Source organism: Pteropus medius, unplaced genomic scaffold (assembly GCF_902729225.1).
Source record: "Pteropus medius unplaced genomic scaffold, Ma_sr-lr_union100, whole genome shotgun sequence".
NCBI classification, from domain to species: domain Eukaryota; kingdom Metazoa; phylum Chordata; class Mammalia; order Chiroptera; family Pteropodidae; genus Pteropus; species Pteropus medius.
In genome coordinates this window covers 1,749,553-1,766,280 of record NW_024347867.1, presented here as the reverse complement: position 1 = coordinate 1,766,280, position 16,728 = coordinate 1,749,553, and the positions used below count along the sequence as shown (strand labels likewise).

The following is a 16,728-nucleotide window of genomic DNA, read 5'->3' as shown; positions in this document are numbered from 1 at the left end:
AAAGATGGTGCAGCCAAGACCCAAATGGAGACTTGGCCCTAACCACTGTGTTCTCAAAAAAAGCCAAACTATAAGTGTCATCTGGTACTAGATCAAAATAGAATTTTTTTTTTTTTTTTTTTTACTCACAATAAGCAGTAATCAATCAAAGATTTCCTACGGTGTTCATTCTGGTTCATATATAGTGTCATGTGATAGCCAGACATTAACTGCAGTGCTCCTGCCTGCTTGAAGGTAGAATCCTCGGTTTGTCTTCAAGTAAACAAGTGGTCCAGGGCCTCGCAGCTGGAGCCACTTATGGGCAATGAAGCAGGTAACTGACAGGGGCTTCTCCACCTCTAGCCTAGTTCTTCTCAGCATAATCTGACCATCTGTCCAGGAGAGAAAATGCTGACACTTTAATATTTTTATCAGGACAGAACTCCTACACCAGATATTGAGGAGCAGAGTTCTCTATGACGTTATTCTTGAAACACAGAAAGCAAGTAAGCATTATTTCATTATAAAAAAGAAAGTTTGTAGAGAACATTACACTTTTTCCAGTCTTATTCTTCATGGGGCCTTATTCTTGGGAAGAGGCACACAGATCTCACATTGCTTTATAGTGGAGGAGGAAAATATCTTTTAAAATTATTTTTAAACACTTTGAAACTGTGTCAGTGTAAAGAATTCAGTAATTAAGTATATCACAGGAAATCCTCAAGATGCAAAGATTAAAAGTAATGTGATTTTAAGTGATAGTCATCAGCTCCGTCTGGGAGAACAAATCTCACTGATCACTCCTTATCTCAACCTATGCCCTAAATTTAATGCAAGTAATACTGCAGTCTATCGACTTTTATTTAAGATACCTATCCAGGACCTTGTCTAAGTCTTTCTATTTCATTTTTTAAATAATTTGATTCACTATATTTGGGGCTAAATATATTCTATGATATATTTCATTTTTTTCATTTGATTTTAGCTTTGAAAATAAAAGCCTTTCCTCTAAGATCAGAAACAAGACAAGGTTCTCATCACTCTTATTCAATACAGTGATGGAAGTCCCAGCTAGAGCAATCAGGCAAGAGAAAGAAATAAAAAGTATCCAAATTAGGAATGAAGAAGTCAAATTGTCACTTTTTGCAGATGATATGATTCTCTATATAGAAAAGCCTAAATACACCACCAAAAAACTATTAGAAACAATAAAAAGTAAAGTTGCAAGATGCAAAATCAACGTGTAAAAATCCATAACATTCCTCTTCACTAACAATGATATTTCAGAAAAAGAAATGAAAAAAACTATTCCTTTTGCAATTGCAACAAAAAGAATAAAATACCAAGAATAAACTTAATGAAGCATGTGAAAGACCCATGCAGTGCAAACTATAAGACATTATTAAAAGAAATCGAAGAAGACACAAAGAAATGGAAAAATATTCCATGTTCATGGATTGGAAAAATCAACATAGTTAAAATGGCCATATTACTCAAAGCAATATACAGATTTAATGCAATCCCTATCAAAATCCCAATGGCATTTTTGAAAAGAAATAGAAGAAAAAATCATCAGATTTGTATGAAATCACAAAAGACCCCAAATAGCCAAAGAAATCCTCCCCAAAAAAAGAATGTCTGGAGGTATCACACTGCCCGGCTTCAAATTATACTACAAAGCAACAACAATCAAAATAGCCTAGCATTGGCAGAAAAACAGACACACAGACCAATGGAATGGATTTAAGAGCCTGGAAATAAACCCCATTATATATGGGCAAATAATTTTTAACAAAGGAGTCAAAAACATACAACGGAAAAAAGAAAGCCTCTTCAATAAATGGTGCTGGGAAAACTGGAAAGCCTCATGCAAAAGAATGAAACTAGACTGCTATCTGTCACCATACACCAAAATTAACTCAAAATAGACCAAAGACCTAAATATAAGATCTGAAAAAACAAATTGCATAGAAGAAAACATAGGTACTAAACTCATGGACCTTGGATTTAACGAAGAATTTATGAAATTGACCTCAAAGGCAAGAGAAGTAAAAGCAAAAATAAACGAATGGGACTGTATCAAACTAAAAACTTTTGCACAGTAAAAGAAACCATCGGCAACTGAATAGGAGAAAATATTTGCAAACAACACACCTCATAAGGGGCTAATATCCAAAATATAGAAAGAACTCATACAACTCAACAACACAACAAACAAACAATCCAATTAAAAAACAGGCAGATGACCTGAACTGACTTTCCTCCCAATAAGACATACAAATTGCCAACAAACATATGAAAAGGTGTTCAACTTCACTAGCTATCAGGAAAATGCAAATCAAAAACACAATGAGATACCACCCTACACCTGTAAGAACGGCTATCATCAATTGGACAAATAAAAGAGGTTGTGGGGAGAAAGAAACCCTCATACACTGCTGGTGGGACTGTGAATTGGTACAACTAATATGGAAAACAGTATGGAGGTTCCTCAAAAAATTAAGAATAGAATTACCATGTGACCCAGAATATCCCTCTTCTGAGTATCTATTCCCCAAATTTAAAAACATTTACCCATAAATACATATGTATCCTGATGTTCATTGCAGCATTATTCACAGTAGTCAGGAGATGGAAACAACCAAAATGCCCTTTGATGGATGATTGGATAAAGAAGGTGTGGTACATATATAATGGAATATTACTCAGTCATAAGAAACATGAAATACTGCCATTTGCAACAACATGAATTATCTTGAGATTATCATGCTAAGCAAAATAAGTTAGACAGAAAAAGTTGAGAACCATATGATTTCACTCATATGTGGGATAAAAAACTGAAAGCGACAAATGAACAAGACAAACAAACAGAATCATGGACACAGATAATAGTTTAGAGGTTATCAGAGGAAAAGAGTAGAGAGGTTGATAAGGGTAAAGGGGGTCAAATATATGGCGATGGAAGGAAATTTTTGAGTTATGGTAAATGCACAATGTAATATACAGATTATGTATTATTGAACTGTACACTTGAAACCTATATAATTTTATTAAACAATGTCATCCCAATAAATTTAATTAAAAAATTAATAAATATATATAACAATGTTAAAACTTACTTCCCATTTAACCAAATTTTGTGGGTGAAAAAAATATTAGCAAAAATACCATTAACATTTGTTTATCAAACATTTATTGTGTTCACTTATTGTGTCAGGTACTTTATCCATATTACTGCATTTATAGTCTTCACAATAACCTCATAATTTAGGTACAATTATTAACTTTATTTTACAAATGAGGAAACTAAACATAAGAAAGGATAAGAAATTTAACCAAGGTCACACAATAAGTGTCGGAGACAGTAAATTAACCCAATTCTAACACTCAATTTTTTCTTTTTTTTGTAAGCACAGTGGGAGGAAGAATAGAAGTTGTACCCCACTTTCAGTGTGATACAACATGAAAGTTCTTTTACTTCATTTCACAAGGAATATTTGGATATTCTTCAAATTGCTATGAGTTCTATTTAATAATATTTGACTCCAGTTGCAGCTATGTGATTGCAGGCATCTGAAGGAAAGTGAAAAATTCAGTCAGCCATCTAAACCCCTTTTCAACGTAACACCAGATATACACGCATAAAAATATACAAGCGTATAAATGCTTAAATGACTGAAGGGAAGTTTTATTTTGCTCCTGGTTGTGTGTGATCCTGGCATCACGGAGATAAATTCCAAACCACTCAGTTCCAGAATCGAAGGTGACAATTTATGGGATTTCAGTAACCGTATTTTCTGATTTAAAACCACAGCACACAAAATGAGGCGTATGTGTTCTTGTGGGGATTATAAGGCAGGCTGTTTGAAAACAGACCTGAGAAAATCCGAAACATCTGCTAGCTAATTGTAGCCCTTCCTCATTTACAGCATGTGGGCCCCAGTGTCAATGTAAGGGAACAAGTGAACTCAGCAGAAAAAAGAAATTGGTTGTTTGCTTACATAAAATTCTTGCAGATGTGACCAAGAGTCATTATTGCAGAACCCAAGATGTTTTCTATGTCAGATGACACTTGAGTTGGAACCATTCTCTTTCAACATAATGGACACAATGACGGAATGCTCCGATCCTGTATTTCTCAGCATTTTCTCATTCAGTATTTTCCACTGAAGCAAGTGGTGTGATTTTATATAGCAACATTTTTCAAGAGTAACCATGGAGTTAGGTATAACCGTAGTTAACCAAAACTTATGCTCTCCAGCTGAACACTACAATACTCTGTAAAGCCTCAGTTTGGAAAGAACAAGCTAGTCGCCACCAGCATGACATTCAGGGCATTTGCTAGTAGTAGTTATAAATTTGTACCTAACTATGTATAACATCTGCCCAATTCCTTTTTTCTTATCAACAGAACATGTTTTCAAAATATCAGGCAAACTGTGACTTGAATATCATGTTCTAATTTGGCTTATGTCCTAGAATGTCTTCCGCAAGCAAATCTAACTGCTTGGTTTCATCTACCATCATCCATCACATAAACACCACGGCCAGCTAAAATCAGCAAGGGAAAACATTACCTCCAACACCTTCTGAGAAATAAGACAAAAAATAATCAAAGTAGGTACTTTACCATCGATATTCCAGATGCCCAGATGTGGGATTAGGAAGAGGACCGAAAACAATTTCCCAGTTCCAAGCATGGCAGGTGACGTCTTCATTTCCCGTGAGTATCAGAGATGGGAAAATTTCTCAAGCAGAGAAGGCTTCCCTCCTTCCCCTGAATTCTTTAGCGTTGGATCGGGTTAACTACCCCAACAACATCTGTAAAATAAATAGAAAATACAGAGGATGTAGGAGAGGACAGTAGTTGGATAGTTTGTGAAACAAAGTGAACAGAAAGACTACGTAGTACTCTTCTTGTGGTTTTTGCTTCTTGTCAGACTGGGTGCTCACTTTCAAACCCTCTGATCTGCAAAGCGGCTCAGTGCTTAACTTCTCCTTCTGCTTACCAGCCTTTTTGTCCCACATTGAGGTTTTTCTCATTCGAAGTTCAGTGAAATGAACAATTAAACTCTAAAGAAATCTATATTGTTGCAATCTTTAGGTTGAGATTTTAATCAAATCAAGGTCAGGAAATTCATGGTAAAAAGTACCTATGGTAAGTATACATTTCCCCCCTTTACATAACTTGCGGTTATGAAACTTCTTTTATGTAAAATATTTTAGCATTTTCTTCCCAAACACTATGTCATGGTAAAATAAGAAGACTTATTGTTATTAAACTAGTGGAGATTTTCTTGAAGTTATGGAGAAAATGAGTGGCAGGAAGCACTTCCTCAACAGGTGAGGGAAGGGCAACTGTCTTTAATCTGTAGATAAGTATCAATGGAACAAGATAATCGTTAGTATTGGCTACATGTTCTCTCTAAATAATAGTTTCAAGCCAAATGACATCTTGAATATCAATTAAAGGAAACTTCCATTTTCAACATTCTTCATGTGGTTATTTTCTGGACTTAATAGAATAGAAACGATAAAGGAAGAAATGGGAAAGTTCCAGATGAGATAGTTGAGGGTTGACAGGGCATTGTTTTCTCCAAGGCCAATTGTATTAATTAGCTTAGCTTCTTATTATAGATGCAAATTGTAATCACCCGTTTGCAATAGCAATTGAGAAATCTTGATTTGTGACATCTGTGGTTATTGAGAGAAGTTGATTTTGTAAGTCTTTCTTTTAGAGGCTGGTGATTTTCTTCCAAGGCCAAACATCAATGGTTTTAAGTGCATAAGGTTAAAAAACAGTTTTCATGTACTTACTGATTCAAACAGACATCGTGTGATGGTTGGTGCCACAAAGATAAATGAGTCACTTTCTGATTTTAAAGAGCTCAGTCAGCCAGTACTATAATTTTCTCATATGAACCTTTACTGTTGAAACTTAAATATTCATGCGTTTCAACCATCACAATTTAACACAAAGCAACTATAAGCTTCTTATATCTTTCATTACTTATCAAACAAACATCCTGAGAAATATTCATGCAACATTTACATTTATTGTTTTTCCCATGCTCAAGGTGAAGTGCAAATTCCTGTGGCAGCTGAGACAAGTTGTCCCTTTTAAAATGGTCCCAGAGGTCAAAAGTCACAAACCATAAGCCAAAGATCTCAGGATATTGTTGCAAACCAGAGAAAAGTCATATAAGCTTTATCTCAGCACAAAACATTTATGATTCACTATTTTAAAGGTTTCTTCACATAAAAAAAGTCCATGCTAATTAGGTAAAATTTGAAAAAAATAACTTTATGTAATATATTTTTAAAAGAATTATATTTTGTTACTTTTATCAGCATAACTGGTCCTTTATCCTTCCACGGCTGCAGTCCTGAGAACCCCACCGTAGACAGAATCCTCCCTCAGAATCTAATTTCTGCCTTAATTCTAGGAAAGAGGAATTGAAAGAAACTTGGCTCAGAAGTATGTCATTTTAACAAGTCAGTTTTGCTTTACATTTTATATCTCATCTAGTATTTAAGCTTCTGTTTTGACCTCATTCTATTATAATCGTGTACTCTTTGACCAGAAAATTATATATTTATTTAAATGTGCAAATTTAAAAAATTTACTAGTCTTAAAAGTGACTGCGTTGTATTTTAGAAACAACTTAAAAACATGAACAACTTAAAAAATATTTTATGGTGAAAGACAAAAAGCAAAATAGAATTTGGCACCTCTAAATCCATTTTGCAGACATTTTAGGAGCTACTTAGAGGGCAAATTCTTCAGTTCACTACGGATTCAGTTGCTGTCATGAATCACGAAGCAGCTGTACTTTCTCCAATATTTTTACCCCAGGATGATTAGAGTAAAAGCAATCACAAAACAAGACACAGACTCCTAGAGAGGTATGACCACTAACATTAGACATTAGCCCAGAGGGATGAATCTTGGTTCTGAATTTTTAACATCCCCAAAACATCACATACCTTTCTACTACAAATGTCGTCTAGTATTTAAAACTTTCCATTCTTCTACTTGGAGTCTGCTCCTAATTAATGTTATTAATAGCAAAGGTTTATATACATAACTATACTTATAATCAACCTGGCACTTTTTAAAACCTGAGTGTGATTCCTAGATCCCCTACACATCCATTGAATGAGAATCTCGCAGGATTGAGGTTAAAGATCCCTATTTTAAAGAAATTCTGATACAGTTGGTTTGAATCGATATTTTGAAACCAATTATGAAGTAGCGAGGAGCATGGACTTTTGAGTCACAAAAGACTTGATATCAAATCTTTGTCATTACTAGCTGTAAAATCTTTCATAGATTTCTTGGATCTTAGCATTTCAGAAGACAGAAGATACACCACTCAGATCCTCCTCCAAGGATAAATTTGCTCTTAACTGTGGAAAATGCAGTCAACAGATAGCTTCCAGGTGTAAACTCCTCCAGGATCTGCTCAACTGGGATTCACCTTGTCCAAGGCCATGTTTTCCCATGACAGCCTGCATCCGGTGATGAAGCAAGAAAAGCATATAAAGGGCTGGCCATTTTGGCTTCACATGAGACACTGACAGGTAATACTAGACCTAGAGCTCCCAGTTGGCTACAAGGTTATATCGGGACTATATCACAGTTTGACTTCTTCTTCTTCCCAGTATAGCTTCTGCCCCTTTCCTTTCACATGTGTTGATACTGAATCCATCTCTCTGTCTGCTTCCAGAGCACTGAATCTGCTGTACATCTCAATTTCCTGTTCTGTAGATCACAAATGGTAATAATGTCTACCTGTTATGTTGATTAGCTGAAGTAATATATGCAAAGTGATCAATAACTGCATCTATTATTATTCCTCAACCAAACATGGGCTTCCATTTGGACAAATGGATACCAGGAAACCCTTATTAAGCCAAAAAATAATGATAGCGGAACAAGTTGAAATGTCTATTCATTCGTGGGAGTCATTGTTACATAGAGATCAAGACTCTGAAGTACGTGTCACAACAAAGCTTTGATTAGCAGAGAAATGTAGCAGATTAAAGATGGTCAGAATTTCAGAAAGATTTACAAGGATGAATCAGCTAGGCAGGGAGGACGCAGAAGTAAAGGGCAGAAAGAATGAGACGTCAAGGACAAGAGATCTGAAAAAGGGTCCAGCCTTTGGGACTGTCCCTCAAAAAAAGAACTCTAACCTTCCAAAAGGCTGGAAGTGTTCAAAAACAGTCATGTTATCACAATGAGATTGGAGGGACAAACAGGCAGGGATGGCTTCCTGAAACTGGGATATGAAAAAGGATCACAGTCATTGGCAACACACCTGAGATGGGAAAAGATCTCGCCTTGATATCGAGCTCTTCTCATTGGCTCCTAAAGTGTCCTGTTGGTGAGAGAATTTGTCCTACACTGTGATGTGGATAGGGTTGATCCAAAAAGATGGTATAAAATACCCTCAGCCACAAAAGTCAGAAGACTGAAGATGTTCTGGGAAAAAAATTTTTTGCAATCAAAAATGTATATACCGAGAACACTTAAGAATGCCCTTCTCCCCTTACTTTCCTGTTGGCAGAACTTGAAATGTATTCTGGTTCTATCATTACTAGATGTGTGACCTTAGACAAGTTATTTAACTTTGAATATATTACCTCTTGAAATTTCATTACTTCATCAGTAAAGCAGGAATAATAACACTTACCTGGAAGGTTATTATAAGTATTCAATAAAAGACACAAATAGTACTATATATTTTAAGTTAACAGACATGAAACCACACCTACCACAGTGCCTGGCACAAAATTAAGATCCTGATAAATTCATTTTCCTTTCTTCTGACTGAGACGGAAAAGTACAGACTTCTTATGTCTTGTTTATTTGTATCTTTGAAGCCTGTGCAGAGAGTTAGCTTCTCCTATATCCTATGTACCTGTGTGTACTATTTTTTATGTGCTTATATTTTTATTCCATTGTGTACATTTAAGTCACTGCTTTTCTCACGAAATCAACTTATGGATGCATCATTATTTTGCAAATTGTTTTATCTTTTACTTTTGCAGATGTGTACATGCTCTGATGTGCCTGCAGCTTCAGCTCTCAGCAAAGTGTTAGGGTCAGAAGCAATGAACTTGTTCTTCCAAGAGGGACTGGTGGGATGGGGGAAAGATTATATGAAAAAGAAGGGTGGCATATCTTATGGATTTCCAACTGCAAGGAGTATAATTGACCAGGATCCCCAGGTTCCACACTCTGAAATCATTATCTCATTTGTGCCATGAGGTCATGCTTCCTCGCCAGTGACTGAGCACAACAGGAAAATCAAAACAGGTCCATTCCAGGGAGACACAGGACATCTACTATAACCAACTTTGGCTTCAGGACTCCCCTAAGGCCTTGCCAAACTGTCCTTGGAGTACAATAGCCATCTAGGATGCTTCTCCCCAGCCTACTTCCTGCTCTTGTCACTTGGCACCAAGCTTGTTTTATGGTCTGATAGTTCTCCCAGCTCTCCTACCTCACCATCTTTTCCTACAGGCATTTCTCCTAATCTAATCATTGCGCATTTCATCCTGTCTTGGAGTCTGCTTTGTGGAGAACCCAGTCATAATTTTCATATATATATATATATCTTTTTGAATATATATCTTTTGAATATATATCTTTTTGAATATATATCTTTTATTTTGCTTTCCTTTCCCCCTTGTTCAACAGACAATATTTTCTCATACAGAGAACTTATTTTTAGAAAGTAGAAAGGCATGAAAGCTAATTGGTAGAAATAGCAGGATTAAATTAGTCAATTTGGGAGAAACTGTGAAGATCAACCAAATCAATGGGAAAATAGTGGAAGAAAAACGGGAATTAGAAAACAAGCAGAATCATGGAAAATTCACATCCTTTTAACTATAAAAGTGAAAGTAGCTAAGAGCATAGAGGGAATCTGACCAAATAAAGTGAAAGGCTTTTTCAGAGCTGCAATGTACATGCTCCACTCATATTTGTCTGAGCAGTAGAATCCTCTCCTTATTTAAATGGCTTTATGAAAAAAAAAAGAATATGAAAATTAAATAAATTGTAATTTGAAGCAAATCTAAATGATGTTAGCTTTATTTTGGAGTCAGGTTAAAATAAAGAAAGAATTTGGGAGAAGTTTGTCCTGAAACAGAAATGACATCCATATGGTCCCCTGCATAGTATCTGTGAAATCACATGCTGGCCGAAGAGCTGAAGCAGCTTCCTGGAGGCCCCAATTGTGCCAGTCACCTTAGTTGCTCAAAACCAAGGAGATCCAAAATGAGGGGGTCCCAAGGAAGGGTCCCAGAAGCCCAGGGAAGGAGAGAGTATGCGAATGCGCAGGGCAGCAACTAGTTGCCATTCACCGACCCATTCAGAAACTCAGTATTTCATATATTAACATCGAGTAGAGCCATGCCAATTGTAACTGACTGAATTTCAGTACTGTTTATCCCTTAATGGTGATTGCAGTTAGTGTTAATAACCCAAATGACTATATATTTAAATTGCCTAACAGAGTGGTTTCAAAGGAAGCTCAAAAAGCCCAGATCTGGGGAAGGCACATTCTCCCTGAACTTTGAGCAGATTTTTAGCTGTCTGCTCAGCTGCCCTGTAGGATTGCTCTACCTGCCCTTACTATAGTCATTTCTCCAAGTGATTTAGAAAGAATACTCTCCAGTGACATATATTTAAATAGCTGAATAATTTATTTCTGCTTATAATTATAGCACTATTTATTTAGCAATTTTCCTAAAGAGTACATTCAGGTTTTTCCAATTTTTCAAATAAAGATGAACATTTTTGCTCTGCTGCATTTCAAATGATTTCTCAAAAGTGAAATTACTAGGTTGAAGATATGAACATTTTTAGCATTCTCGGTACTTAGTGCTACATAACTTCCAAGAAAGACCAACATACTTTTTGGGGCAACTTATGAGAGTATCCAGATCTGATTAACCATGCCCTGACCATTAGTAAAATTTTATTATGATCATCATAATTTTAAAAGTAAAACATTCCATTTATTCTGTATTTCTATACTTAAAGAGTTTGTACAGATTTTAGAGTGTTTTATCATTTGTGAATTGTTATTCATGCACAATTAACTGTTTATCAAGATATTGGAGTCTTAATGGTTTTCTTATTATTTTTTAATTTAAAATGTGAATTTTGAATATATTAAACCCTTGTTACCTTGCCTGCTATATTTTCAGGTAATAGTTTGTTTTTGTCTTTTAACATTTTAATAGCAATTTTTGGTTTATAGAAGTTGCCTTGTTTAAAGTAACCATACTTAACAATTTCTGTTACTTTTAAATTAGAGAAAAAATATAATTTTCCTGAATGATTCCTAATCAAATGTCTAGTTGTATAGTTGGCTGAATAAAAGCCCCCCAAAGGAGTTTACACCCTAACCCCTGGAATCCCTGCTACCATATATGGCAAAAGTTACTTTCAGGGGTATCGTTTCATAAACTACATAAATGTCTAACCAATGTACTGTACACTTGAAACTAATAATAAAATAAAATTTTAAAAGAATTACTTTGCAGATTTGTTTAAATTAAGAATCTTGAGATGGAGAGATTATCCTGGATTATCCAGGTGGGCTTGATGTAATAGAATGATCCTTACAAGAGGGACACAGAAGGTGTCAGAGAAGGCAATGTGACAAAAGAAGCAGTGATTGAAGTGGTGAGGCCATAAACCAAGAAATCCCAGCAACCTCTAGAAGCTGAAAGAGCAAGGAATGGCTTCTCCTTTTGGAGCCACCAGCAGCAACCAGCTCTGCTGACACTTTGATTTTAGCTTTGTAAGACTTATTTTGGACTTCTGATCTATAGAACTGTAAGAGAATAAATTTGTGTTGTTTAAAGCCACTGAGATTGCGGTAATTTGTTACAGGGGCAATAGAAAAGTAATGAGTGATATTATTTTGCTTTCCATGACACAAATTCCATTAAATGTCAAAATGTTTAATGTCCAGTAAATATTCTAGGCTAATACAAGAGGAAACTTACATCACTATAGAACTTCCGTGGAATTTCTTTAAGACATAGTGTGGATGAGGCTGGACCATAAGAAGCTATGAGGTTCTTGGGCCTCGTTAATCTCCTGTGAAGCTTTGTGTACCAGATAACTATGGGGCGTACCACACAAGCACATCCCTAACCTTCCCCTGGGAGAGTGATGGCAGGTCAAGGGGCTATTTTAGAATTATATCACTTGAATTCTGTATCAGTTTGGATTAAATTCAGCTATATATGTTAGCTATATTGCTTAAATAAATTGAATGTTGTTTCCTTCATGTGCAAAAGATGTTTAGGGGTAGACAGAGGAGGGATGATATTGTGACTCCTCATTCATCACTGACTCTGTTTCCTCTGTCTTTTTGCTTCTATGTCTTAACTCTGACATTTCTTCTCTGGGGCCATGGTCCGAGATGAATGGTCTCAGTTGCAGTCACCAGATCTGAGCTGCAGGCTCTGAGAAAGGCAGAAGGGCAAAGGCCCTATAAGGAGACTTTCTGGAAATCCAACACCAAACTTTCACTTATAAAATACTGACCATGACTTAGTTATGTGACCATAACTTCCCACAAAGAAAACTTGGGAAAATCAAGGGCAAAAATGTTAGTATGATTATTTTTCAGTTTTAAGAAACACACACACACACACACACACACACGTTTCTATCAAGAAAAGGGTATAAAGAAAATATAGGGAGCTGGTCAAGAGTGAGGGTACCCTGCGACAACAGTAGACAAGTCCCTTAGTTAATGGATCTAATAGCCCTGCAGTTTTTTTCTTGTTTATGAAGAGTAAATTCCCTGGGAAGCAGACTCCCAGGCAGAGATTAGCATGAAGAAAACACCTTACAGAGTGCTCTGGAAATTATTGAGTAGGGGCAGAGAAGAGAGCAGGATTAAGCAGAGGGAGACACCAGGCTGTGATGCAGTTTCGCCAAAGGCTTCAGCCAACCATGGGGCAGTCTGAAACTTGGATGGCCCCTTACGGTGGTTTTGAGTTTGGCCAAGATGGCCGGGACTTGATGTACCCGCATTGACCAGTCATTGGATATAGGGTGTTTCCATGAAAGGTGGTAGGTCCTTTGGTGAAGTACTTCTCTTCAGTAAATTCCTAGGCAAGACCAATAGCCAGGAACACTCTCAGCAGCTGAAGAAATAAGTCCTTCCTTCAGTCCTGAAGGGGATCTGGATTGTGCATCATAGCCTCTACTACACTGGTTCTTTTTTCTTTATGACCACAGTTGAGGTGGGAATTGGAGAGGATGACTTGGGGGGATGCACAGCTTTATCATTCTACTTGCTGTTTGTGCAAGTTGGGATCCAAGTATAGTGTTAGTGTTTGATAGTCACAGGCTCTTATAAGATAGTCCTGGGATTTCCACAAAATCTAGTAGGATTTCTTTCTATTACTTTTCAGTAAGTTTCATGCGCAAATAACCATGGTTAAGGAAATTTTACAGTCACAGACTTTTAAGTCAGAAAACTTACTTACTGATCACTATGCTCCGCCTAATTTTCAGCCCCCATTTAATGATAGCTACCCTGAGACTACTCAAAGGAAGACTGAGTGGGGAAGGTAATTCTTAATCTGATCTTTATCAGTGAGCTAACTTCCATTATCAAGCAAAGAACTCTTAAGTGACTTGTTTGAAAAACAAAAATAAAAACGTGAGATCAGAATCTTATCTCTTTCTAAAGCCACAGTTTTAGAGGTACCACTTTTGGGATAGAGAAGCAGATAATTTTAAAATACTGGCTTACTTTTTAGAGTAGTTTTAGAGTTCACAGCAAAATTGAGCAGGAAATTGAGTTTCCTTCCCCTGTACTTAGTATAATATAAATTTAGGATTCCTCCATGTTTTTCCATAGTTCATTTCTTTTTAATGTTTAATAATATTCCATTATCTGGATGTATCCCAGTTTATTTATCCATTCACCTACTGAAGGACATCTTAGAACTACTTCCAAGTTTTGGCAATTGTGAATAAAGCTACTATAAACATCTATGTGCAGGTTTTTTGTAGACGTAAGTTTTAACTCATTTGAGTAAATACCACAGTTGAATTTTTTAACTCTGCAAGATTCCAAAGTATTGAAAGTTCAGTCTACTCAAATGGCAAGTTCCAGACCCATAGCCTCTCTTAACCAAGTGATATTTCCTTCTGTTTCTTTTTTGAGTTTATCTATTTCTTGCAGGACTTCGCTGAAAGCAGCAGAAATCAGCACACATACTCTAACATGTTGAATTTTCCTAACATTTTGGTTAATGTTACAGGCTTAGCCAGCATGGGTTCTGCCATCCAAGGATTGTTTGGCATCATATAACTAGGTTCCAGCTTTCCAGTCTATACAATTTAAATCCTGAGTATCTTTCTCCCTACTTCTTACATCAAGCCAAAGCCACAATTTAGGTTGTGATGCTCTTTGTACACATATTTCAGATAACAGAATGACTGTATTTCAGATAACAGAATCATCTATAAATAGTTTAACCAGAAAATGATTCATTTCAAATTTCTCAAAGCACTGGGAAACCAGCTTAGTTGCTACATGAGAACAAATATAGCAAAGAGAAATATCCAGTTATCCAGTAGTGTTGTTATAACAAAATTACTTTGCTGCCACTGCACTCACTACCTATGAAGACAGAGATTAGACTTTCACCACTACTGTTCTAGAAACAAAATAAAACAAATACCTCCATGACAGTGTTTGTCAGAAAAGTTATATAGCCACTGACTCATGATATTTAACTTCCATGTTCCAAGTCTCATATGCGGAATCCTAATCAAAAAAGCGTCTGGGGAATATGGTTTTAGCTTGCCTGTCTTCGGAGTACTGGAGGCAGGATAAAAAAAGAATTGGAGTTATATAGAGGAGTGGTTCTCACAGAGGAGTGTTTTGTCCCTTAGGTATATCTGACAATGTCTGGAGACATTTTCGGTTGTCACTACCGTGGTGGGGATGATAATAGCATCTAGTGCATAGAGTCTTGGGATCCTGCTAATTATCCTACAATGCACAGAACAGACCTCACAACAAAGAATTATGCAGCCTAAAATGTCGATGGTGCCAAGGCTGAGAAACCCTATTGTAAGGTCAGCCAATTTGCAGTATCCGCTCAAACTTCCTCCTGGTGGCAGTGGAGGCCTTAGGAGTCACTGAAGGACACTCACACAGAGCCCTTTCTCTGAAGACTGAAAAATCATACAATGAACATACTCAAAAAAAAAAAAAAAAGAAAAAAAAAGGCTCTGTAAAAGAGATAAGGGATTATGTTTTGTGACCACCTGAGTTTCAAGCTTCCACCTCACTTCCCAAGGCCCCTGCATTGCTGCATCTTGTAACTAATATAAAATTTATAATAAATATAAAACTCTCTCTCCTTCAATGCAAATTTGAAGAATTTGAAAAAGTAGTTACATCAGTCTCTCACCAAAGCCCTCTCGAGTTCTATTTTAGATTGGGTTCCCTCTGAAGCCAATTTTAAATGAAAGACTTGAGGGCAAACAATTGGAGGTGTTCCCAATATAGTAGGAGACTGAAAAAGTTAGATTGGAAAAGGAAGGAAGCTTATAAGTGATTTCTTTTATAGTAAGTTACCACTGTGGACAATGCAATTAGTCCCTGCTTCTGGGAACTCCGAGAGCCAATAACACATGCTCCAGAATCATCCCACTCAAAGACTGAAGAAACTGGGGCATTTAGCCATTTTATTAGTTTCCTATTGCTCCTGTACAAAATTGCCACAAATATCATGACTTAAACTCACATAACTTTATTATCTTACAGTCTTGGAGACCAGAAGTCCAAAATGCATCATACTGGGCTAAAATTAAGGTGGAAGCAGGGCTGCATCTGAAGAATCTAGGGGAGAATTTGTTTTCTTACCTTTTCAGCTTTAAGAGGCCATTTGCATTCTTTGGCTGGTGTCCCCTTCCTTCATCTTCAAAGCCAGCAGCATAGCATCTTCAAATTTCTCTCTATGACCTCCTTCTTCCATTTTCAAAGATTCATGTGATAAGATTGGGCCCACCTGGATAATCCAGGATAATCTTCTATTTTGAGATCATTAACTTAGTCTCATCTGCAGAATTACTTTTGGCATGGAAGGTAACATATTTATAGATTTGGAGGATTAGGACGTAGACGTCTTTGAGTGGGCTCATTTTTCTTTTTTTTCCTACCATATACATCTACTCTCATCAGTCATTAGTTGAGGACTGCTCCCAAGAGGGGTACTAGCACTTCTAGCCTGCTGTTCAGGCAAACCTAGCAAGCTCTGGTGGCCAGGGAAAGCTCATAAGCAATGAAGTACAGGTGCCAGCAATTGGAAGTAGGACAGTGTGTACCAGAGTGGTGAGGGTAAGGGATATAGTTGGGGCTTGAACACCATCTGCTGCAGTTCCTCTTGGATGTAAGTCAATAATTGATAGCACAGGCAACTCTTTAATTCATCTTTGGTTTTGTTTAAGAGAGGAAGGAAGAAAGGGAGGAAGTGAGAGAGAATAACAATTACAGGACATCTATGTTAACATATTGTTTACATGTAAGAAAAAGTTCAAGGTAGAAGAAGGATGCAGAGTTCAAAAAACAAGCCACCACATTTTTGAACACTATTTAAAAAAAGAGTAAAGCAACTCCACAAATCAAAGGAACTTTCTTCTTTTGAAAGAGATTTATTAAGAGAAACAGAATAAATTTCAGA

At 36.5% G+C, this 16,728-nt stretch overlaps 1 protein-coding gene across 4 annotated transcripts in view; it reads right to left on the bottom strand.

The window, feature by feature from the left end:
- Window positions 1-16,430, bottom strand: part of BTLA (B and T lymphocyte associated) — a 42,108-nt gene extending 25,678 nt beyond the window's left edge. The window contains exons 1-2 of one of the 4 annotated variants that reach the window (XM_039878976.1): window positions 15,912-16,430; window positions 4,610-4,800 (exon numbers count right to left, since the gene is read on the bottom strand). In XM_039878976.1, coding sequence (XP_039734910.1) covers window positions 4,610-4,697 — 88 coding nt within the window. In that variant the 5' untranslated portion in view covers window positions 4,698-4,800; window positions 15,912-16,430. The other 3 variants (XM_039878977.1, XM_039878978.1, XM_039878979.1) reach the window with 3 other exon arrangements.
- Between the last annotated feature and the right edge of the window lie 298 nt (window positions 16,431-16,728).